The sequence below is a fragment of the Anthonomus grandis genome, chromosome 5 (assembly GCF_022605725.1).
Source record: "Anthonomus grandis grandis chromosome 5, icAntGran1.3, whole genome shotgun sequence".
Classification (NCBI taxonomy): Eukaryota; Metazoa; Arthropoda; class Insecta; order Coleoptera; family Curculionidae; genus Anthonomus; species Anthonomus grandis.
In genome coordinates, this window is record NC_065550.1 from 25,486,175 (window position 1) to 25,512,650 (window position 26,476).

Sequence of the window (26,476 nt, forward strand, 5' to 3'; positions counted from 1 at the left end):
ACCAGACAAATAAATACCATTGAAATTTTTGTTATTATTTGTGGCTTTGATTTGTTTACCAAATATTTTCCTCTTATAATTAAATCAGATAGTGTAAAAACAGTTTTAATATTTATGTTCAATGTGAAGTATAGTTTTTATCATTTAAAAGGTGTGAACAGCTAGAATCATGGATAGTTTAATAGAAGAGCTACTGGAAAGAAAAACTCCTGAATATCAGGACTTATTTTACAGGAAGTTTTCAGCCTTACAAGCCACAGAGGGCGATTTAGACCATATACTGAGTAAGACGTGGAAGCTACTGGAAAACCAAGTGATTTATAAAGACATTTTATATTTTTCATTATTAAGAAACAACAATTTTGAGTTGCTAAAATGTTGTATGAATTGGGAAATGTCTATTATGGATATCACAACAAAAGATGCCCTTAAAGATCCTTGTGTGCTTTTTGATTACACAATTTATGACAAAAGGCACTGGTTTTATCAGTTGTTTAAATATAGCAATAACATGACAAAAGAAATATTACCCACAGTCCTAATTAATAAAATCAATTATTTACAACTTATTAATATGACTGTAAACAACTGTGGTCAAGAATTTAATGTGGTAATGATAAAAGAAAATATATTGGAATGTAATAACAGCATTGAAGTAGATGAGTTTTGGAAATATTATGTAAAAGAGATAGAGTATATTATAAATATGTATGAATTTTTTCAAAAACTAGATAATGAGATTACAAATGAGGTTTTTATAAATCTTGCAAGTAAAAACAGCACTTTAGATTTAGCTTCCGACAGTCTTAATTTAAATGAACATCATTTACAATTAATTGAATGGTTTCAAGCTCTGGATGATACAAAAGTGCCTCATACAGAGGATATTAAGAGTCAAAGTAATACCCTTATATGTTTTTCTATATTAGCACAACTTTACAAACTTCTACTCCCCAACTGTGGACCAGAAAAAACCATAAATGTCGGTAGTATTGTTGAGGATATCCAAACAAAACTATTAAGTATCAACAACCATTCACAGCAATTAGAGCTGCTTGAATTAATTTTTGCCTCATCTTTTCTCAAATATAGCCAATTAATTTCACCATGTACTAAAAAGCTGGAATATGACAAGTATATATTCAATGAAAAAGAAATAAGGATCATTTTATTTACACTAAAAAATGTTCTCGAACAACTAAAGTTTAAAAAAGTATATGAAAATGAGCCAGAAAGCCTCGAAAAGTTGAATAACTTGCATAAACTTACATTAGATGCTATTTGGAGGCTTGAATTGATTGTGAATGTAGTTAGCAGTTTGAAATGTGAAACAAATTTATTATATTACATGTTGGCCCAACCTGATAGTCTTATCAATATTTGTTTAAAAGCTGGAGATTTTGGTAGAGCCACACAAGTCTTACAGGTAAAAAGCCCATAAATCTTTAATTGAAATTGTGATAAATTAAATGTGTGATTGAGTCAAAAATACTGATAAATTATTATACAACTCAATAATCTTATATTATAGTCTATCTATAGCTTTTTTCAAGTTTTTTTCAGCATATATTTCATAGGTTGATGGCTTATATTTTTTTATATTTCCACTATCATCAACATAAACTCCGGCAGGGTTATTCTCATAAAATGTTTTCACTTCTTCTATTAATTCTCTTGGGTGACAAAATTTGCACCTGCAGCAACAACAGCACCACCCTTCAATGAAAATATAAGTTCAATATAGTTTGACCAAACAAGTATTTTTTCAATATAATAAAATTTGTAATCTAGCTTTTCAGGATCTTCTTACATAAAGTAGCTAAGGCCAATGTGAACTATTATGATTTTCTATATTATTGTATAAGAGCCTTTATTTACTACTATAGAACAATTAAGATTTACCATATTGACACCATAATGGAACAGCAATTAATATATAAACTATAATCCATATTAAAGCAATTAGCAATACTTTTTTTGCCATATAGAACTTTTGGTCTTTATTTAAATGTTTTTGCTGAGATTCCGTAAGGAAACATCTGATGGCAGCAACACCTAAAAATTATTAAATCAAATCCCAAAAACCTTAAAATCTTTTTTTTTTTCACTAACCTAAACCAGTTTTTTCTTCTTCAGTACAATTTTTGGCCTTAAACTCTACTAATGTTTGTACTGCTTCTTGAGGACTTTCGTCTTCTTTCACTTCTTTATATTTGGCTGCATCCTTTTTATTTTCTGCTTTTTGTAGAGAATCCTCATATTCTTTTTTTAGTTTATCATAATCATAGTCAGTGATATTAGATTCAGCACTGCGCCGTTTTTCAACTTTTTGGATTATTGGGCCAGACTTTCGCCCTGAATCTCCAAAATATATAGTGTCTTCATCCTAAATAACAAAACAAATAAATATCCGCACTTAATGACAAATGTCTATTTATAAATTAACTAATAGATTCAATATCCTCCTTTATACTGTTTGCTGATTGACATCAAACTTCATGACATCAAATAAATTCTTTACAAGACCTAATTATATTGCAAACAGATCTAAACACTATTTTCAATTGGTGTCTTAGAAACATATCTCTTAATATATCTAAATGCTACTTTATGCGCTTTAGCAGATCAATTGAACCAGTAGGTACCTGCTCAATATCACATTAATGATACTGGTCTTTTGGAAGTATCTGTAATCGAAGATCTTGGTTTTCAGAACACTATGACATTATTGTGGGTAGAGCAAATAGAATGCTGGAATTAATTAAAAGAGGTAGTAAAGACTGTTAAAACTTTGTACACATCTCTGGTCAGATCTATATTAGAGTTCTCAAACATTATTTGGTCACCATATTATCAGGTACATACAAACTGTCCGGAGATGGTACAACACAAGTTTATTAAATTTGTCAGATATAAATTGTCATGCCAAGATATTTCACTTAATGTTGAGCAAACTACGTCATATCTTAATATACCTGAGCTTTTATTTATTTATTTGCATTTTACAGATTATATTACACTGGGTATAAGTAAACCTATTACAAAGTAGAATCCTAAATCCAAATTAATTTACTGAACTATAAACTAATTACATTTTTTTAAATTTTTACAGATACTGAAAAGAGGCCAATTTAGATATAGGAGGTAACAAATCAGAAAGGCCATCTAGCAATTTAAAAAGATCCACTACAGTAAAGTTGAATCTATGTCTCTCAAGTGACTCCATATTCTAAATATTACATAACTTAATTGAAGAGGCATTATTATTGTAATATTTATTGTCTCAAAGAAACATGTACAGCTCCATTTTGTTTTGAGTATGCTGTAAGTCATATTTGTAACATTCATAGTATGGGTTCCAAATTATACACATATTCTACTAAACTTCTTATGTAGGCATAGTACAGCGGCCTCAAACTCGCTGGATTATAGAACTCTGTAGTGTGTCTTACTAGGAACCCATAAATTTGAGATGCTTTATTTGTAATGTGTTTACAATAAGGTATAAATGTTAGTTTTTAATCAAAGACTACTCCTAAGTCAACCTCATTGACGCGTTTAAGAAACACATTATTCAATTTAAATGCTTACCTAATACTGTGTTCTTTTCTATCATATGAAAGTACCACACATTATTAAAGTATATTTTATTCTCTATTGATAATTTAATTCCTACCAGTCGGCAAGGCTTTTTATTATCTTGTAAATTTTCCAAGTCATCCCCAAACAATAAACCTGTTGATTTTTTAAAAACTTTTGTAATACTATTTACCAATGATAAAAATAACAAAGATATCTTTTAAAAAACTATTAAATTGTCATGAAATCCAAATTCATATCTTAGTTTATCTAATAATATTCCAGAAGAAACTCGGGTAGTATTTATTTTTGGGTAGTAAAACTTGAGTAGAATTTATTTAAATTACTAAAAGTGGACTTCGATTTAAGAAAACCATGCTGAAAAACGGAGAATATGCTATTTTTCATTTTACTACATATACAGGGTGATTTTCAACCTATGCGCATAAACTTGGGAAATGGTAGATGAAGATCAATAATGAGTAATATAGTTTTCGATCTTTATTTTCACACGAACAAAATAAAAGCGTCAAATGTAATGACGCACATTTTTTACAAACGAAGAACTTGTCGACATGGTTTTGGTTTACGGAGAAACGCATCAGAATGCAGTGGCAGCAGCTGATCTGTATGCCCAAAGATTTCCCCGAAGATATAACCCGAGACGTGGGGCTTTCTTACGTGTTATTCAGCGGAGTAGAGAAACTGGCAATTTGCGGCCGCGGCCTGGACAAGATGGAGAAGCTATTAGACCTAGGCACATTCTAAATCTGGAGGAGGATATTTTAGAAGTTATCGAAGAACAACCTGGAATTAGCTCTAAGACAATTGCAGCGCGATTTGGAATATCGCAATCTACAAGTTGGCAAATTTTAAGGCACGAGTTGCTGTACCCGTTTCACACGCAGAGGCTACAAGCCCTACTTCCAAGAGATTTGCCGCTTCGAGTACACTTTTGTGAGTGATTGTTACATCACCAGCAGTTAAGCCCAAACTTTACCATGAACATTTTAGTTACGGATGAGGCAAATTTTAAGCGCAATGGAATTTTCAACTTTCATAACACTCATTACTGGGCTTTGGAAAATCCGCATATTACACGGAGAACATACTTTCAACAACGTTTTTCTGTAAATGTATGGGCTGGAATTCTGAATGGGATGCTCATCGGACCTTTTATTCTGGAAAATCGTTTGCCTGGTGCTCGGTATTTAATATTTTTGCGCAACAATTTACCAGTGTGTGGTTTCTTCATGATGGTACTCCACCACATTTTTCACGACCAGTGCGACAACATTTAGATCGTGTGTTTCCCGGACGATGGATAGGCCGTGATGGTCCAGTTGGGTGGCCCCCTCGCTCGCATGGCCTTAATCAATTAGACTTTTATTTGTGGGGTCATATGAAAACAATGGTGTATGTAAACGAAGTTGATACTGAGCAAGAGCTACGACATCGCATAAACGCTGCCAGTGACGCAATTCGCCTACAGCCTGGTTTGGCCCGTGCGTGTACGTCTTCATGGATTCGACGAGCTCAAGTCTGTATCGAAAATAATGGAAACAACTTCGAACAGTTGCTTTAAATTAGTTTAAATTAAACACATTAAAAAATACACGTTTTTCATTTAAAAAAATATGAATATCTCCAAAACTAAAAATATTTTACTAAATTTTTTTTCATTATTACTCATCAGCTATCATTTCCCAAGTTTATGCGCATAGGTTAAAAATCACCCTGTATATTATTTTTGATAAAATTAGCTGATGTACTCGATGGATTTATAAAAAATCCTAAATGTTTGTCAATCATCCTCTTCTTCATATAGCTAACTGTTGGACCTGGAATCTGCTTGTTAGCCGATCATTGAATTTAAATAAACATTGTGAGCACTTTGATATATTTAACATTAGTAGATCTAGGTTTAAACCTTTAGTTCATAAGAACATCTTAGAATAAGTCATTTGTGTAAAAATGTCACAAACGTTGAAAAGAAAATTAAATAAATATTCGTTACCTTTATAATATCATTATTGGCATTAACAAAACCAGCAACAAATGGTTTAGATTCCTCAACATCTGGATTAAATTCAGGATATTTATGCAAAAAATCAACTTTGGCCACTAACCTCTTCAGATAATTTTCATCGTTCTCATTTATACTTTTAATATTACTATTGATTCTATTAGCCATACCATGAAGCCTAAAATATTTATTAATATTTCCCTTTTTGAACAGGTTCAGAGTCTTAAAGTCCTCTTCTTGTATTAGCTCCTCCTCATCATAAATATCTTGCACATCTGACTGCTCTAACGTTTCAGATATTTCGAACTCTTCTTGATATTTTAGATTTACTTTGATTTCAGGAGGCCATATGCATAATACATTTGAAGCAAGAGCAATTATAAGAATCTCATGAAATGACATTTTCAACCTGACAAAAGTCATCAAGTTCAGAAAGTATGATGATGTGATCTATTTGTTTTTCAGATTTTCAACCTCAAGTCCACCAGTTTTGCCAAAGAGATCTTATTTACAAAAAAATTACAAGATCTTAAAGAAACCCTGAGCACGACTTGCCGAGTACGTAGGATTCAAAAAGACACTCCTGACCTGACCATTTCCAGTGCAAAACTGCAATTTGATGACATTGTAGAAGATTTTTTCCGTAAAAACTTTATTGAAGAATGCCGTGAATCAGACGAATTGATTGAGCGGTTTGTGGAAGAGTATCCATTTCTGGAGCATTATAAGTCAGGAAGTGAAATTATGATGAACATATTGGATTTGGCTATTTCCCATACAGAATCGTTTGATGATTCTAGGGCGTTACTACATCTGGCTTCCAAATACAATACTTTAAGCGAGCAGGAGTCATCATTTTCAATATTCAGCAGAAAATTGCTTATTCTGTTTAATGAGATCGCTGGAGAAAAATACTTGACTTTATCAAATATTATGCTTGACCCACAAATCGTTTTAGATCGAGACATATATAAGAAGGAAGAAGAATTTTACATAAAACTTGAAAAGCTTTACTCAGAACTTTACGAAAGTCTAATGCTTGATGAAGTTGGATGTTTAAATAAAGACCACCCAAGCCACAAGTGCCTGAAAAATCTTGATAAGCACTGCATAGATTATTTAGAAGACACATCTCCAAGAAGATCAGAAGAACATGTCAAGTATATGCAGAAACTATTTAATTATTTAAAAGCTTTCTCCAAAGTACTTTATATCGAACGGGATCTATCGGAACTGGTTGCTAATGGAAAAAATTCTTCATATTTCAACATAGTTAACTTCAACAGAGCGGAGCTCATAGGTAAAATGCTATTTGAACATAATCTCGATCCTTCAGAATTTGAAAAATATTTTGGCAAGCTTAAACTCGACTTTTTATATCATGTTGTTGGCAATTGCTTCCCTACAGTTAACCTGTACAGCAACGAGAATGTCGCCAAAGATGAATTGTACCCAGAAAACACCTTATATCCTCCCAACCAGGCTGTCATAACTTACATAAAAAAGAGAAATTGGCTTCTAGCCTTGATTCTAATGGAAATGTATGGCGTGGAAAATGTCGAACTAGACTGCGGAGAGTCCCGAATAAAATATTTCATTAACTACTTGCGTCTACCAAAGATTGGCCATTTGCAATGCTTGTTTAAGGACAATCAAATAGTTACAGCACTGCAGAACGAAATAAGTTACCAAAAAGTCAAAGAATACATAGAAGAAGAGATGAAAACCTGTGATTTCATGTTGTCATCCACCCATTCTACTCATAGTTTGGAAACCGCCGAAGAAATGAACGAAGATAATTTAAAAACTACTAATTGGATAAAGCTTTTTAACCTACTGGAAAGCATTTCGGAGAAGCAGTTTATAAAAGACCAACAATTTTACGAATTGAGGGACAAGGTGTTGGTCCATTTAATTAGAGACGCTTTTGAATGTAAATTTTATAAGTATGTTTTACTCATTCGAGACACTGAAACCAGAGTAAACTTGTTACGGGAGAATATAAATGTATGGCCAGAAGACTTTTGTATTGACATGATTAATGCCGAAATAACTGCCTTTGAAGGTGGTAAAGAAGAGTCAGAGCTGGAAGAGTTGAGGATTCAGTTAAAGCACATTAAACATAGTAAAAAGGTAATAGATGTTGCCATTTGAGGACAACCTGTCTTAATATGTTATTTTTAGGTCATGTCTGTGCTCAAAATATCGTCCAGGGCGGCTTTTTATGAGATGTGTAACGTGCAACCAAATGAAATATTACAAAATTTATTAAGCAGTAAAAGGGTAGGCAAATTGTGTTTTAATGTGTATGAAAGTTTATGGTCAAATCATTAGTTTTCTTGCTGACGTTTTGGATTTTATTCCACTCTCAGCACCCAAAGATTGAAACGGGTTTAGAACATATATAAATTTGGGTAACAATAGGAAATGTTGTAAATGAGATGGTGGTATTAATATGTAACTTTTAATGTTCAATTTTATTAACGGTTAACATAAGTATAAGATTTTTGTATAAAGATCTTAAGTGCTTAGAATCAATACTGTGCTTTGTCTCCTTTAACATTTTATATTTCTAAAAAATCTGAAACGTCGTCAATAAAGTAGTGGCTACTTTCCTATTAGCCTGAACCTAGGGGAGACCGGGGACAATTGAAACATTTTCCAAATATTTATTTTTTTCTCTTAGAGAAAATCATATTTACAGCTAAAAAATTTTTTACAAGGACATTGGACTTGTATATTTTAAATCAGGTTATTTTACTTATTATATAATGCACGTAAGATATTAAATGAAGCATATAGCCTTGTATATTGTTTCAATTGTCCCGGAGACGGGGACAGTTTAAACACTTTTAGACACACGTTTAGATAGTTGAAACACCATTAAGAATAAACAAAATATTTATACTAATACTGAAATAAAATTCAATTTATAAATACAACATAATAATTATCCTAATGCTGAAATAAAGATAATTTAGCAAAGTAGAATATTTATTCTGACATGCAGTTTTGACAGATATACAAATCTTCTTGACGAGTGCATTCTACATGTGACCATCGGTGGCAATCAATGCATTGCACCCATTTTTTTCCCTGAACGGCCATTTCTATACGATAGAAACATACTAGACAAAAACAGTCTTCATTGCCACTGCTGCTATCGTCCTGACTATTCTGTTGACGAGTTTTTTTGGACACTGGTGTTTTTGATGTATTTTTTGGATCACCAATTTTTTTTTTCACTTTCTTCTTTTTTTTTGCTTCATATTCTTGTTGAATAGCATCTTTTTCTGGTGTGTCCGTATAAATGGTGGATTTTCTACTTTTGCGTTTTCCTGTAGTTTTCCGAGGAAGAGCTTTTGGTAACGGCCTTATTAGCTCAGGGGAAAACACATCCAAAGAGAGGTTAGAGGCTGACTGGACACTTATATATGCAACTGGAGGCGGAGTGCTTCGTGGCTCTAACGAAACAGTTCCGCTCGTTGACGCTCTTGGAGAGTTAGAATTTACTAATTTTGGAAAAGAATCAGTGCTGCTTAAATCTTTATTCTCTCTTGAACCTACTGCCTGGACTTCTTGGGGGATATTTAACTGCAAATATTTGAGAGCAGGTCTGTCAGTTACATATGATAGAGCAAAATTTAAAGCCGTAAAAATATCTCGATTAAACGGCCATATACCAGTGCACTGGAATCCAGCAACAATATTAGATTGTGTTAAAACCATAGAGAGACTCTGTTTAACGATGCTGAGGATGTCATAAATTGTCATCGTTTTGCCTGGGTTGTTTCTCATCCAAGAATCGCAAGTTGAATTTACAGCTTTTTTAAATGGACCATAAATCGATCGATCCAAAGGTTGTAGTAGCATTTCCTGCTCCAATGCACCCAGGTGGACCGTCACGAACGAAATGATCCTGATATCTTAATCTTGGAAAGATAAAGATTGGTGGGATGCTATTTCCAGTTGCATTTACCGCTATTGCCACTGTAACCAAAGTGCCACGTTCTCCTGATGTAAGTGCCCCTACCTGTTTGCGTCCCTTTTCTGCTACGATTTTAGCAGGTTTTTATACCGTCGTAACACCGGTTTCGTCTATATTATAAATGTCCTTCGCTTGGAACTTATATATGTCTATTACCGTGGCAAGATTGTCAAAGAAAAGTTGTACATTTGTTGGGTTAAAACTGGTCGCTCTTGAAAGGCCTGTAGCCTGGGGACAACGGATTGATAGTTCAGGATTACGTTTCATAAACCCGGAAAACCAATCTTCTCCTGCCAATGAGTTTTTAGTCCATGTATTCGGCATATTCAATGAATATTTTACAGCTATTTGGTAGGCCACTTTACGTATTTTTTTTGGTGATAGACCGTAAAATATTTGAGATGCCTTTATTATGTATTTAACAATGGATTTTTCCTGCTCAACGTTAAATACTCGATATCCCATTGTTATAGTTTCAGTTGACCCTTGTTCAATAGATTCTTTCTTTTTCTTAATAAATCTGCCTAATGTAACATGATTCAGTTCAAAAAAATCAGCAGACCTTACGGATGCTCCATTTTCAATAACCTCCCTATATGCATTTTCGTAAACCAAGTTGGATTTGGTACCTCTATTTGTTTTTCTGACCCTTTTACGTGGCATTCTATAACAAAATAATAGCCCTCAGAGAGTTTTTTACAATCAGTTAATCAGTTTACGCAAAAATAATACTAAAAGCAATTCTATAAATTATGTTTCAACCGTCCCCGTAAAATTATTTACATCTTGTTTCAATTGTCCCCTTCAGGTTTTTTTTGCAAAATATTATTTTTCTTTAAACTCTTTACTTAAAACTAACAAGTTTAGGCTGCTAAACCTAAGCAAAACATAAAAAAATTGATTAAAAACAAAAAAGTGGTGTACTTACACTTAAATTTCTTGTTTCCACGCGTTTTAGATGAAACGTAAAAATTACTTTGTTGACATAAAATAAGAGAGCCGAGCGCAAACACACCCACTTTGCTCAACTGCTAGTTTCACACTGTCGAGCAGAAATGTGGAATTAGTCAAACGTTGTGAGGCTGCGTACACGAGTTTTTACCTTCGCGTCTAAAAAAATGGCGACTGTTTCAACCGTCCCCTGTTTCAATTGTCCCCGGTCTCCCCTACTCAATATTATATAATATGATATAAATTTTTTGGTCATAAACATGATTATTTACTTCATTATTTACTTAGGTGGACCTCCTCATTGAATTAATAGAACTCTTCGAAAATAGAGATGTCCTTATCGCTTGTATCGATGAAAATTTCCTCGAAAGAGCCTTCGACATGGACATTGATCTAGACCATATTACCCAAATTTTAAAACTGATCCCAGAAGAAAAAGTTTCCACAATATGTCATAAGCTTTTAAAAATGCTCAAAAGCGTGAAACATCTCCAATTCATCGCAGATTATTTGACCCAAGACACTCAAGACGAAAGCCTCGGTAACATATTGCTAAGTTTAAAAATGTTATCGGTGTTTGCACCCATTGAATTCGATCAGCAACTTTTGGTGTTAATGAAGGAACCTCTGGATATTATAGAGGTTCTTATTATGAACACGAAGCTGGATAAACTGGGGGCAGTCTTGGATCAGATCAGATCAAACATCCCAGTAACGGAATTTAATAGCGAATCAGTAACTGTAGAAAAAATCGATGAGCTAATAAGGCGCTACGCGGAAAAAAGTTTGGATTTTCGTGTGATCGCCCAACCAGATCCCAGACTTTTAAGAACACCAGAGCATAAGTTGCTGCAATCCCTGGATACTATTAATTTGGATCCAGAATCAAAAGGTAAACATCAATAATAGGAATAAACAAACAATTCCTCCATATTTTTCAAAGATACTTACTTCAACTTTTAAAAACTTTCTAAAACAAGTTTTTGTTAATGATAAAAATACATTTTAAACATCTTAAGTTAATATTTTTATAGCATTTATAATGCCGGAAGAAGTACCTTCAAAAGAAGATTGGATCGGAAATACCGAGGTTATCGAGTGTATGATATGCATGTGTAGTTTTTCAATGTTCAACCGTCGACATCATTGCAGAAGGTGCGGAAGGGTCATATGTTCAAGCTGCTCAAAAAGACGGATGATAGTACGATATTTCATGTTGAACTATAAAATACTTACAATTTTATTTCAAGGTGCCTACCTATGGTGACATTTTAGTTCGAGTTTGTAACGATTGTTTCGGGCAAACCTTTAGTGATTCTTCAATAAGCGAAGATACAACTTCTACAAAATCCGCGAGTGATGATTATTGGATGCTGACAGGTGATGACGAACACAACAGAATAATAAGGGAAGAATTTTCTTATGAATTTGCCCCTAGCGTCTCTTTATGTTTAGCTTTGATGAAGTACCATTCGCCTTGTGATGATCACTCCAGGTATGATTTAAATATGCGCCTGAATTGCTTTATTAAAATTTGAATTTTATTTTGCATGCCTAGACACTGGATTTATGAGTATGTTTTATTATCTTATCATTATTTTTCGTAATATTCTGTATTGTTTTTCAGGTTTTTAATAGAACAGTGCGACATTTTGTTGAAAATGCTTATACCCAATCAGGAGCCTATTCAAGAAATCGACTATATGCTCGTCATACGGATGTTAAAGTAAGTTTTATATAATTTAGACATGTATTTTTCGCCTTTTTTTTTATCTCGTTTTGTCAAACTCGCACATTTTCAAATTTGGTAACTACAGATAATGATCCGAAGTTTACCGAAAAAAAAGAGAAAAAATTAAGAACTAAACCATATAAATATCCAAATTAATTTGAAACCTGAGTTGTGCCAATTCTGTAGCAAACATGCGATATTTGTAAACAGTCTTCCTATTTTCATCATAATCAGTGGTATTATTGTTATAAAGGGTGTTGTTTAATACTATTATTATTATCAGTGCAATTTCCATTAACTAACTGTAATTGTTTTGCCTTGTTACATGATATTTGAACTGGGGAGTCTAAATACTTTTAAGTTGAACTCTTCCCGAAATGCATTTTGTTTATTTTGTAATATGGTTAAGCCGAAGAGTGATGTTTGGAGATACTACGATCTTAAAGATAAAGACAGCTATTTCTGTAAATATTGTATCAAAATACCTGAAAATGTAGTAAAAATTCTCAAAAAAGAAAAATTGTGTGTAAGAAATGTTTCCGATAGTAACAAAGTGAAACAATCAGTTGCGCATATAAACCATCCTCTCGTTGCCAATTGTCAAATCCACTGCTCAAATCCCGAGTACACTAGAGTAAAAACTGCAGTTTTTTCAAAAATTAGTGAAGCACCTATCTGAAGCTTACAAATGGAGGGATGGTCAAATTGCACAAATGCTTCTATATCTTATTGTATTATTAATACACCTCTTTCGATATTTTATAAATCAATACATACCGAAGATAACAACATTTAGCAACATTTTTGGCCAGTTATTGTCACTGCAGCGGAGCTAACATAAAAAAAAACTCATGAATTATGAGAACCTAGCACCCATTTCCTATATCATCGTTTCATTTTTTAATAGTGCTTGGATTTCCTGGAAGTAGTATTTTTCTGGCATGGTTAATCAAATTGAACCAGAAAATACTCACTTTGTTCCAATACTCTTCTTGCTATTAAACTGAGGTAAAGATATATAAATGAGAACCCATCTTTTTTATCCATTTCTTATATCATCGTTTCATTCTTTTAATAGTGTTTGGATCTCCTGGAAATAAAATTTTTCTGGCATGGTTTATCAAATTGAACCAGAAAAACATCACTTTGTTCCAATACCCTTCTAATTATTAAACTGAGATAAGGATATATAAATGAGAATGCAACTTTTCCACCCATTTCCTATATCATCGTTTTATTTGTTTAATAGTGTTTTAGTCTCCTGGAAATAGTATTTTTCTGGCTTACTAAACATTCATTAAAAAGTTTAGCAGTTGATGATATATATATATATAGCCCATATATTTGTGATGTTCTTTCATGAAATACATTACGACTTTTTCTTCAAAACGAATTTTGGTTACAAATAGAAGCAACTTATGACTTGTTCCAGCCAAACTTTAAGTGGATAACGTTTTTTAAAGCAAAGGGACCTGCTTTTTTAAAATAAGGTCTATATTACGCGACAAAGTATCAAATTTATCTGTTACGATTTATGAAAACCAGAAAATGTGTTTAATTATTGTAATTAATTGTAATTGTTATTAAGTACAAGAAAATAAATACATAACTCGTTCATCTTACGACTTAGTTATTAGAACGAACACAACGCGGCAAGCATTTAACTGAAGCTGAAAATTTAATTGCAACGGAAGTCATCTATGAAACTGCCAGGCGTCATCCAAAGTATTCTTCACAAGTAAATCTTATTATGGAGGGACTTGGGACTTGCATAGTATGAAATTAGAGGTGGTAATATTTTTGCTAAGGAATTCGTCATTTCCAGCGAAAAATCTAGATCTGGGCCTATTTGATGGGCATTCCAATTCGAAAATAAGTAGATTGGCTGTAGAAATTTTAAATTTACCTTCAACAGCCGCAATTAAAAGAAGCTTTAGTACTTATGGATTTATTCATCGGCAAAGAAAAAACGGACTTATTGTGAAAAGGGCCAGAAAACTAACTTATATTGCCCACAACTATAATTTACTAAATGAAAAGATAATTCAAGAATAGTTGAAGCTACTGAGGAAGAAAAAGAAGATATCGATTACGAAGTTAGACTCAATTAAGCAACGAGAGAGAAGAATCAGATGACGCGGTTGGAGATGGTTTACCATTATCCACTCTATTACGTAGTCCATTCTGATTCTGACTAGTTCCAAAAAAAAAACGTTCTTGTTGTTTTTCGTAATGTTTTTACAGTTTTGAAATAAAAAAACTTGTATTACTTAAAAAGCTGTTTTTTTTAAATTACTAATGTTGACGTATTATTACCAGTAATAATACCGATTTTACATCACTAGGCAGCACAGTTCAGAATTTACTGAAGTGATGTAAACCAGTAGAGAAACTTTTTTGTTTTTTTTTTCTGAAGATAATTATTAATGTAATTCTGTCTAATATTCAAAGGGGACACAATATTTTGATACCCTAACTAAACAGTAACACCATACACAAACGTGATTCCAAAATTATTTAGAAGAAAACTTACTAAGATTTCAGTTACTGATTTTCAAAAATCAGCATTCTTATATTTTATTTTTTACTGATATTTTATAATTTAGCTTTTACTCAGTTACTGACTATTTATAAATTAGCTCTCTAATATTTTGTGATATTTTTAAGATGTGTCACTCACTTTTTTTCAACAATCATTGCAAAACATACATAAACATACCTTGGAAGGTTTGCCGTTTTGAGAGACGTCCAATAATAAATTTAAGAGTCCAGTGTTATTTTATTTATACAAGGAAGATATAGATGTTTAATAATTTTAGATATTACTGCTGTATTCATCATGTAATTGTAGAGAAATGTTTTATTATTCATTAACTATCTGATCACTGTTGAATTATGGAAAAACATTGATGAGGTCTCTTATTTCGTGGGGTGGTTTATCGTTAGTATCAATATAGTTAATAAATACTTACTATGATGCTATGTATCTTATAATTTAATTTTTATCTTAATGTAGAGGCTTCTTGGTTTGGTATGCCCTAATTTGTTGAAGTAGTCCATCACGACTACGATGTATGTACTTATTCCCTGCTTCTGATTCAAGAAACGGACCAGCAACGTCAATAGTAATCCTTTCAGAGGGACTTGACCCACTTGTTGTATTTACGCATCAAAGCCTTCTCTTTTCCGCACGTACAACGCATTTTCTGTACCAGTCCCTTACGTCTGATGTCCCAGTAAAATTTTGCCCTCACTTTTCCCTTACCAGGGTCTTTATTACTTTACGGATTTCGTCTACTCCGAATTTCGACATTTAGACGATTTTCCGTCGTGGTCAACTATTTTTCGCCTCAAAAGTCCATCTTCCAAAATTATGGAGTTCAATTGTGCCCAATAAGACTTGACATTGGGAGAATACTTGACAACTTCTTCCCAAGTTGGCTTTCTCCCTTTTTTTATTCAGCATCGGACTATTTAAGTATTGGGATCCTCCTCTTGGTCTTTTATAAGATCCCCATTTTGCCAGGTTTTACAACTTCTCAGCATCATCTTTCTTCTTTGCCACCTAACAATACTTGAAGGCCTTTGTGTAAAATTTTCAATGGGGTTTTCCCGTTTGTCGATAAATAAATAAATAGGTACATAAGTAAACAAAAGTTCTAGAGTTTTGGACTAGGACTTAATTGGCGATCTTGAAGCTGATCTTAGAGTTTCAAGACATTTCAAGGTTAATCGCGAAAAGAACGAAAATTTTATGTTCAATCAATATCATGTGACCCAATTACCTTCAAGGTTATTCCAGGGTGGTATAAACTCGAAGCAGATTTAGACGGCTAATCAGCTAAACTTCAAGAGCTTTAAGGCTATCATTTAAATTCATTATTATCATTTTGTACCGATACTTTTGATGCCATGTACAGGATTTCTTGTGCAGATCTTCACTTCTTCCTCCAAAATGTTATCAAAACTCTGATTTTCGAGAAGATGTTTTAGCATTTTATAATTTATCTTAGTAACCTTGTGTGTATTCACTCTTATTCATATTCCCTTTTATATTACGTTTAAATATTAGTCTGTTATAGTGGATTGAATCACATTAGCCCGAATATATTCATATTTTCTTCAAAATATATGAATATCTTAAGTTTCTAGATGAATTAATTGTAACCCTTGTGGCCGAGTTAATAGAAGAGTAATTCTTTTCCACAACTAACATTAGGAACCTAATTTAACATTTAACCTAATTATTTAAAATTATGCAAGCAAATATTTAAAATTGATTTTTTTTTTAAATCTGAACTGCTCGAACTTAATGTCTGAACGCTCCCCGTCTGTGGTTCTTGCTTCTGGATCATCCTTCTACATCATCTTTTACTGTAGGAATCGGGAACATAAAGTCCTTTATAAATCACCAAACGGTAGAGGTCAAAAATGAAAGAAAACCCATTAAACTTACGTAAAAAATACTCAATCGGGGGAAGACCAAAAGTGTGCCATAGCCCTCATATGTCTCGCAAGCTTTAAATTTTTTTCACTAAATTTATTCGAAATGTGTGCTTCGTCATCTAATTCTAAGGCCCTGTAAATATTATGTATCCTTAAAAATTCCAAATATCTTTAGGTCTCTAGCTCTGGCGGCAAAAATGGCATCCCAAGACACCAGCATTCATTTCGGTTCAACTTCCGCAGATAGAATTCTTACCCAAGCAGAACTATTGGGACTTTTAGCAGAAAGGGGTTGCCTACATCTCCTTCCAACATCAGTTAATTCCACTTACATAGATGCGATGTCACTTATGAAACTTACTGAAAAATTACTAGAAAGAGAGCAATGGAAGTTGGCTTTAGAAGTCGCTACTAAAGCCGGAATTGATAAATCAGGTAGATTTTTTAGTAGCAAAAAAACATCACCTATAACAGTGTTTTTTCAGGAGTTTTTGCTGCATGGGGACTAAGTTGTTTGAAAGCGGGTAGTCTGGCTCAGGCCAGGGAGAAGTTTAGCAAATGCCTTGATAAGAATTCCCATCATGATTCATCGTATTACGAAATAGAAAGTAGTTCCATAAAAGTGATAAAAAACCCTCCGTTGCTCAATGAAATTTTGAAAATTTTGGAGTCCAAAAAGGAGGCCATCGATAAAGACGTTATAACAGACACCCAAAAGTTTTTGGGCTCCACGGCCACCTTAACGCAAAGCATTAATTCAGCTTACCCTATTGACAGTAGCGCCATGTTTATACTAAATAAATTAAAAAATTTAAAAAGTATTGAGAGCGGATATTATGCCATAAAAAAGAGACCTAACCCAGTCAAATTTGAAGAAGTTATCTACAACGAGTGCGTTTACTATTTAAACAAATATGGAACCGGATTAAGTTTAGTGGAGTTTCATTTAAAATACCAACAATTCGATAAGGCTCTCGATTGCATATTGAAGAAAAAGTTATCAGCGGAGGTGTTTGTTGACATTTACATAAAATGTCTGAAAGAGGGACACGTGAAAATGCTGCAGAAGCATATGTCTGAAATTGATTCAACCTTAATCACGTGGAAGGTATGGTATTTCTTTTACTAATCTGATTGCATTTATGTCAATCAAATGTTTTGGAGGTATAATTATCTATTACACCTTCATACGTGCGTAAAACAGATATAAGTATGTTTCTTGAGGTTTTTCATTGGTAACATCACCATTTAATTTTTCTTATTATGTATGGATTATTTGGAAATTGAGTTTTTCTTTTATAGTAATATAGTAATAACATAAGGAGAACTAAAATATAAAATAGTAAGTACCCTTCGGAAAAAAAATATATTTTTATTTTAGGAACATTTAAGGCAAATTTGCTGCCATCTCGAAAAACGAAATTACCTTAATTGCCTGTACCAGTTGCAACTCTATATGGGAGACTATATTAGAGCTGCCATGACATGTATACGATTTTACGAAGAAAAAGCTCAGGCTTTCACTGATTTGGTGAAAAACAGCAATTTTTTGAAACAATACATGGAGCATCTGGCTCAAAGCAAGGAGCAAGAGCAATGGGTCGCTTTAGAAACAGGTAAGTTTTCTAATGGTTTATTTTGTGAATTAACTCAAAGATGTTTTTTTTTGAAACGCCTTGGTTTAAAATGCTAGGAAGTAGCTGGAGACCTTACAACAAAATAAGGTTTTATGCCAAAAAACAACCATTATTTAAAATCAGAACATGTATTTATTTTTATAGAAAACTTAGTGGTTATAAGTGCAAGAATACCTTGGTTTTAATGAACAAACTCTAGCTATTTTATTAGCTATGAAGTTTTTTTTTTTCGTTTGTTACAGAATAGTCCCATTTTATTAGTTTACAATACCTTCAATAAATTAAATGTTCATTAAGTTGTGTTCATTAAGTTATGTGGTGAATAATCGACTAATAAACGAGATAAAACTGTGGACTGTATAAAAAGAGAAATTTTGATATTATTCACCATTGAGCGGCGAAACAAAGGGGCCTTAACGACTTACCCGTGAGGATCTAGTTGCTGGCTCTTCGTGCACTTTATAGTTCTCATGAATTTGAGGCGCCTCTGTTTACACTAATTTTGAGTTTGTAGAATTAAGGTTTTTGCGGTACCCGAAAAGATGGTGGTACTTTCAAGGAACAAAACGAGAGAGATACTGCGCTTATTGCAATCCAAAATTCTTCGCGCATAGCGCATGTCGCATAGGCCATCTTTTTTTACTAACGCGCAAAGATACCGGGTGCAATGATATATTAAAGTTACTTTATTCATTCCTTGCAATAATCAATTATAGATTAATTTTACTGATATCAATCCCAACAAAAATAATTCTCCATACTATAAAGTATTGACCAAGTTGCTTCATAAAATATTATAACTTATACCGCAAAAATCTATTCAAGTTAAAAAACTTACTCCATTTAACTAGTCACAATATTTGTTGCAACTCTACTCGAGTCTGGCTAAGCAGGAATTGTAGCCGTAATTTATTTTATGCAAAGGAATTGCAAACGGAAGACCAGAATAATATTAAACTGGTTCTCCAATTTAGAATGGTTAATTTTGCATTGGAACTCCTATTTTGTAAACTAGATACCCGTGAAAGTCTAGATGAAGAAATATGTGTAGGTTTTTCAATGTTTGTAATGTAGATATCCTAGTATGGATTCCAAACAATTGAATGGAAATATAGGCGAACAAGTGAGTAGTAGAGATATTTTAAAGAGTGACATTTTTTTCAATATTTCAGGGATTTATTATATGGGCTGAAAGAAAAGGGTGTATCAAACGTCACATCTAAGTCACGCATCTTTTGAACACATTTTAATTAAATTCCTTTAAGATTATAGTGTGATAGAGATTTTTGATCGATAAAATCGCATTATCACACAGTTACTGGTATTAAGATGTAATAAATTTGAACTATACCAATTTTGAAGGTTTTTTTAACACGATGGCTGAGCCATGAGAAGCAAGTGTGGCTTCACAATTAATTTCATCTAATGGCCATGTGAATCCACGTAGGTAATTGTGCAAAAATAAGGTTTTGGCTTGTGTCGTCGAAATTTCTATGTGGCTTCACATGGCTGTAAAGTAATATGAAATTAAAACGCATTACCTTTTTTTGCTAGTACAAATATATATTTCTAATTATTGTAAATTGAAAAGAAAACTTATGTGAAAAAAACGCACAACATAAAGAATACAAGTTTTATCAAACGAGAATTTTTTTAAAATATGAACAAACTAAAGAAATGTAGCAAAATAATAATTTACAAGTATAATTATACTTATTTAGTACACTGATGAACTGTAAAAAAACAAGGAAGACAATAATTTTTTTGACATATGTTGCACCTGAATTTTGTGAATGATGCATGTTTTTGAGCATAGAGTCTACCGCTTTCATCACTCATGTTCTTATAACATACAACGCATCTCCGTCTGCCAGTTCGACCGACATCTTCTAAAAGATGTTGTGGCGGTGATGGTTCTTTATGAAGTTGAACCTCTGTATTTTTTAATTGGACTAATTCCCATGTGACAAGTTCCTTGAATTTAGTAATGCTCATCTTGTCGTTAGTAACTTGCTGGTGTAATATAAACGCATTTACTAAAGAGGTGCCAATAAGTAGCTCGATTGCCAATTTTCTATACCATTTGACTCCTCTTCTAAGAGATGTAGCGTATGATTTTATTTGATCAGGGAGAATCTTATAAACGCTTTATGATTATTGTAATCCACAACAGCGGAAGGTTTTTCCGTTTCTTTGTGTCCAGAGGTAACCTTTACAAGTTCAGCAGTATGTTTGGTGCTTAGTGTCAAAACATCGCGCTTGTCCTTCCATTTTTGAATAACTATTCCGGTATTGCTTTCAGCCGCTATTGTCTCACCTCTTTCGAGTTCCTTTTGGGTCACATCTTTTGGATTTAGTTTTCGATTGGCTCTCAATGTACCGACCAAATGAGTTTCTTTATCTAATAAAGAATGTGCCAATGAAACACTAGTATAGTAGTTATCAGTATAAATGGTACGTCCTTTGTTCAATAAGTTGCTGGCCAGTGTAAGAACTATTTTTTTGGGAAGACGACTGATTTTCTACTTTGTCTTGTCCACAATAAACTGATAAGTTGTAAGTATAACCCTTCTCGACATAAAGTTTGTAAAGCTTTATCCCAAACTTGTGTCTCTTATTTTTAATAAATTATTTGAAACTCAAACGCGCCCTGAAAGGAACAAGAGCGTCGTCGATACATATGGCTTCTTTAGGAGTATAATATTTTTGAAATTTTTTCAAAAAGTCTATCCAAGTGGTAATATTTTTTGCAACCTGTTTTCCGTGATTTCTTCATTATTATGAAAAGACCAATAGCACTCAAGCGTAGGACACTGAACTAAACCCATCCAAAAGAGAATTCCAATAAATTTTTTTATTTCATCTGCTTCAGTATCATGCCAATTTTGAATTCTTGCTTTTGGTGCATTTTCTTTCTGTTTACACTGTGATGCATATCAGTTGATTTCAGTCAACATCAAATTTATTATATCATCAGATAAGAATAAAATATAAAAATCCATGGGAGATTTATTATAACAATCTCCATATAAATCAATAATAATACCACAAGATGGCTCCGCAAAGGTGAACTGTTTTAAGTTTAGACTTGTAACAAGGTTCCAAAGAAGGGCAGGTGCCTCACTTTTACCTTGCTCATTCTCCTCGCCATCTTGCGTATACTGCTGGATTACATCCTCAATTGTCTCCATTATTGTGTCTCTAACACCCCCATCGCTATCACTGATATCTTGCAACTCCCCACCCTGCCTCACCAGATCTATAGAGCTTGAAGGAACTTTTAGTCGAGGCCTCTTGGTAGGAACTTCATCTTCCGATGATTCGTCACTACTCTCAGGAACATATTCATCTGACGAGCCAAGATCTTCAAATAATTTATCGTCCTCCGCAGACAAGACATCATAAAATATGGTCTATAAAATACTTATACCTTTCATTTATTATTATAAATGTATTACCTGCCACAGGGATCTCAACCGTTCCTGGTCTTTTTCGTAACTCATGTTTGTTTACAAAAGAAAATAAAAGTAAATTCACCACTCTTATTCATCCAACTGCTGCTGGACTACTAAAATGTTACCGCCCAAACCATTACATTGGTATTTCTCGTACTACACGTGCGCCACATGCTACGTTGCCGCGTTGAAAGCTGAACAGCCAGAGTGGCTTCACGAGGCTCTTACAGAGTTATAAAGTAGCCATAAAGTACATATGGCCGCGAGCCACCATACCATTATGGCAGTCAACGTGTTAATCAACGTTAAAGATTTAATGCATTACTTAGACACATAATTATGCAAAACAGTTTTAGATAATAAGCAAAAAACATTCAACGTTAATCTTTTTTTAAAATTTTATTAACAATTAAATTAAAGGGGACGTAGGTGTGACCTTTTTATAACTCGAACAAATTGTCCTCTTCCTGTTAAATAACTGGTTGCCCATTTCAGGAAGATTCCCATTAAATTATAGAGATCAAAATCTGATGATGCACTCGGTCAAATGCCTTGAAAAAGTGTGTATATATGACATCAACCTGGTGACCTCTCTCCAATGCGTTTTTTTTTTGATAAGTAAATAGCTGAGTGGATCGTTTTTTTAATTCATAGTGTAATAATACAGAGATTGGTCTATAGTTTCTGACAGCAGATTTATTGCCTGGTTTTTGATTTTGTAGAAGATGAACTGCCTTTGAACATCACCCTATACTTGGAAATGGTATTATGGTATAATTATTAGGCTTTTGGATTTGATCTTTACAAACACCCCTGACAACATTAAGATGTCTCTTCCCTATTAAGTGTTGTTTAGGCTAGATTTTTCTCATCCTGCTGTAGAAGCGTAAAATATACCAAGAGAAGTTTCTGTTTGTAAAAATAAGGCTAAAGCTAATTCATTTATTTGAAAAGAGCTTCATAAACAAATTGCATTCATTGATTGGTTAGTAAGTTTGTGCCAGATACGAAGGTCCTGCATAAGAAATTTCTAGCGTGGTAGAATTTGCAACTCAAAAACAAGATTGGTTTTAGAAATATGCTTCATCAAAAATATAAAAAACCAAGTCTTCAAGAGACGAAGTACCTTGTAGATTTATATTACCTAATGTTTGTCACAAACATAGAGCAGAGGATACCAAGAAGTAATTTTAGATCCTCGTTAACAGTCTGCACAAGGATATGGGCATACCAAAATCAGTGAAATATAAAGGAATGAGTAAAAGGACTGTTGAAGAAATAACTAATGCTTTTGCTGACCTCTTTAAATTCTGTTACACCGATTTCTCGAATAAAAATATTGCACCTGTATCTGTTTTCAGTTTTTTCTCATCACATATTCACAACGGAAGAAATATTAGATATATACGTAGTACTCGTTAGATATTGATAAAGGCTCAGGACCTGATGGAGTTTCGGCTTTGTTTATTAAAAATTGTTCTGGTGTGTTGGTTAGGGCTTGTCAGTCCATTTTTCAGAAGACATTCGATACATCCTTCTGTTGATGATCGAAACTGTCAACACTTTTTCCTATATTTAGTCGATGCAAAACTGATATTGAAAACTATAGGACAGTCTCCTTGCTTTCCATTTGTTCCAAAATTCTCGAGTCAATTTTTCTTTTAAGAAATTTTTACTATCTTTAAAACAGACATTTTCTTTTAAGCACTACTATGGATTTTACAAAGGCAGATCAACAACTACAAATTTAGCAGAGTTTCAAGAAATTTTAAATCATGGGATTGAGGAAGGCTATTAGATTGAAGTCGTTTACACCGATCACACCTGAATTGAATGAAATCATATTTAAATAACCGGATAGTATCTTGGGCCGGTTTTATTCGTTTTATATATACTCTTTGTATGCTAAAATCCTTTAAGACTATTGAGTGTGAATTAGAGACTGCTCCTTAGTACAACCGGACATTGAAATTTCAATAAGTGTTGCACCGAAAACCTTCTAAACCTTAATATGAAAAAATATAAAGTTATCTCATTGTATCGTAAAAAAGTGCTCTAAAAAATTTAAATATGTATTAAACCAGTGTGCCTTAGAGTATGTTGATGCAGTGATCATTATCGAAGTGTAATTTTTAACCAGCTATTCATCAAAATCATATGGTCTTCAATTTAAAATGCACACATTGACCATATAGGAAAAGTTCTGCAAATGTTTACTTTATAAAAATAGGTTTCCGCATGAAACAGTCACTTACGATATTAGGTGTCGGCTAATCGGTCTGCAAACATTGGAAAGACGAAGTAGCAATGCATCAATTTATTTTCTCTTTAAATTGTTGAATTGTTAAATCCACAGCCATTTTCTTTTAAATAGTTTCATTAAAAATCCCAACTAGAGCTACACATCAAAGAATTTACACCGGAACAATTATGGGTTTAGAGGAGTAACAGATCAACTAGTTAAATTTTATAACGTGCACTTTAATAATTGTTACTTGTTCATATTAAACTCACAATAAGATTTTAAAGGAAACATGTTGATAAGTTGTAAATAAATAAATATTTTCCAATTGTAGCGGAAAAGTTCAAGTCGCGTTAATGTGGGTCAGGTAGCCTGTTTTGTACAATATTTTTTCGGGAATAAAGGTGGAACATTATCAGATCTTCTTGATCCTTTACTGACTTCAATTATTAACTTAGTTTTAATCATAGTGATGTCCAACATAAATAATTTATTTTTTTAATGCCTAATGCCTGGTCTAATATTTTAAATTCTTTAATTCTACGACCTTTTAATATTTACATTTTTTCAGCCCTAGAGCATCACTAGTATCAGTTATAACATTACAAGATACTTAAAATACGTTTTTACTGAATGATCAATTTATGATATTTTAGTGAAAACTATCGATGAAGAAATTCTGCAAGAAACCTTCATAAGCAGTCCTCTAATAAAAACAATGAGCGAAAAAGATATTACGAGATATACAGACCTCACCAGCTTGCAAATGGAGGTGGCAAAGTTCTTAGCTGAAAGGGAAACCAAAGAAGTGTTCCCTTTTCAAATTTACACTGATGTAATATTACAGAGTTCTGGTTAGTATTTAATGAATTTATTTTGTCTGGTATATTAAGAGCTTTTTGTGTAGGAACTGTACGAAGTAGCACCCAAAAAATAGGCATTCCAACACTCTTTGGATCGAATAACGAGCGAAAATATTTGGCTGTACTTTGTATTGTTTGTGCTGAAAACATTACTGAAGGATTTAACATGAGCCTAAGGTAAATTTAGAACTTAGGATGTCTTATTAGATAAATATTACGCTTTCGTTTATAGAATTATTAAAGAGTTTAAACTGAAACCGGGTCAAATATACAAAGAAGCAGGAAAATTATTAGCCCAAATCGATAATTTTAGCAAAATATCTAATTTGGTCAACTGTATACAGAGCACTGAAAACCCAAAAGCGGAACGGGACGAATTGTGTGACGAAATGCTAATTTTCATTGTGGTGACTCTAAAGAATGCCGGTGCAAATAAGAACAATGCGGAAGAGCTTATAAAAATGATTTCAGATAAATCTATTAAGGTAGGTAATCTAACCACCATTAAATTACAAAAAATGTTTTTAAATCGCTTATTCTTAGATTTCTGCATATATCGAAGCAAATTTGTTGCAACAAGCGTTCTTTGTTGCTTCAAAACATAAAAGGTTAGTGGATATTAAGAGAATTATGAGGGAAGCCGAATTATCCAACCAGTTGACCGTCAGAGGTCTTTGTGTGAGGGCCATCAGTTTATACACTCACACGTCTACCTCTTCAACTTCTAGTAGTAAATAGATGTACCAAAAAAACTCGTTCGATGATAATAGAAAGGCTGTGAAAATTATATAGACTTATATTATTGCTTAGTTATTTATTATTCCTGTTTTAATTTTGGTTTTTTTACATAACAGGCACTCTGAATGAATACGAATCAATAACCCTCAAATGTGAAATATATATAAAGTTAAATAGTTAGTTTATTTTTATATTCAACATATGTTTTTCAACTCAATTTTTATAATCTATCGTATAACCAAAGAATGTATATCCCAATGAATATTTATCTATCCCAGTTATTATGATTCAGATCATATGGCTGTAAATAAAATATATCATTTTTATTGCACATATTTTATTTTATTATCCATATCTCAGATATACTTAAAGTAAAAAAACTAAAGGGCAGATTTTCAAAATCACATATGGTTACAAAATTGCTTAAACCTACTTTGATTTAATATAACCTCCACCAAAACGCGAACATTTGCAAATAAAATAATTTAATATGGCTTTATGTTTAAATTAAAAAGCAAAACATTTTATATATTATATGACAACTCTTGGTGAAAATATAAATAAATAAAGTTTATTTGAAATTGGCAATTTTAACAAAAACAAGAAATCTGTAAAATATTGATTATAACTTAAATAATAATAACTATATAAATATGTAAACTTTTAAATAATGGAAATGCAGATTGTATGCAGGAACTTTACAAATTTCATTCATTAAAATGCATTATAGAACCAGATTGACTCGAGTGTTAAAGGAGATTCAACCCCATAAAATTAACCCTTTTAAGATTCTTCAGACTGATGTCCATTTTCTTCATT

General features: G+C 32.8%; 2 protein-coding genes across 2 annotated transcripts; one reads left to right on the plus strand and one right to left on the minus strand.

Annotated features, from left to right (window-relative positions):
* On the plus strand, positions 1 to 25,983 carry LOC126736146 (zinc finger FYVE domain-containing protein 26 homolog). The gene is made up of 14 exons (XM_050440376.1): positions 1 to 1,426; positions 6,071 to 7,738; positions 7,790 to 7,888; positions 10,833 to 11,436; positions 11,579 to 11,745; positions 11,795 to 12,039; positions 12,172 to 12,270; positions 16,898 to 17,157; positions 17,208 to 17,830; positions 18,104 to 18,338; positions 24,713 to 24,910; positions 24,964 to 25,096; positions 25,152 to 25,404; positions 25,463 to 25,983. The coding sequence occupies exons 1-14, from the start codon at positions 170 to 172 to the stop codon at positions 25,655 to 25,657; spliced, it is 6,036 nt and encodes a 2,011-aa protein (XP_050296333.1). The 5' UTR covers positions 1 to 169; the 3' UTR covers positions 25,658 to 25,983.
* On the minus strand, positions 1,511 to 5,994 carry LOC126736147 (uncharacterized). Its single transcript, XM_050440377.1, has 4 exons — positions 5,597 to 5,994; positions 2,113 to 2,386; positions 1,903 to 2,055; positions 1,511 to 1,716 (listed from the first exon to the last, which is right to left on the minus strand). The coding sequence occupies exons 1-4, from the start codon at positions 5,771 to 5,773 to the stop codon at positions 1,526 to 1,528; spliced, it is 795 nt and encodes a 264-aa protein (XP_050296334.1). The 5' UTR covers positions 5,774 to 5,994; the 3' UTR covers positions 1,511 to 1,525.
* Positions 25,984 to 26,476: the final 493 nt, after the last annotated feature.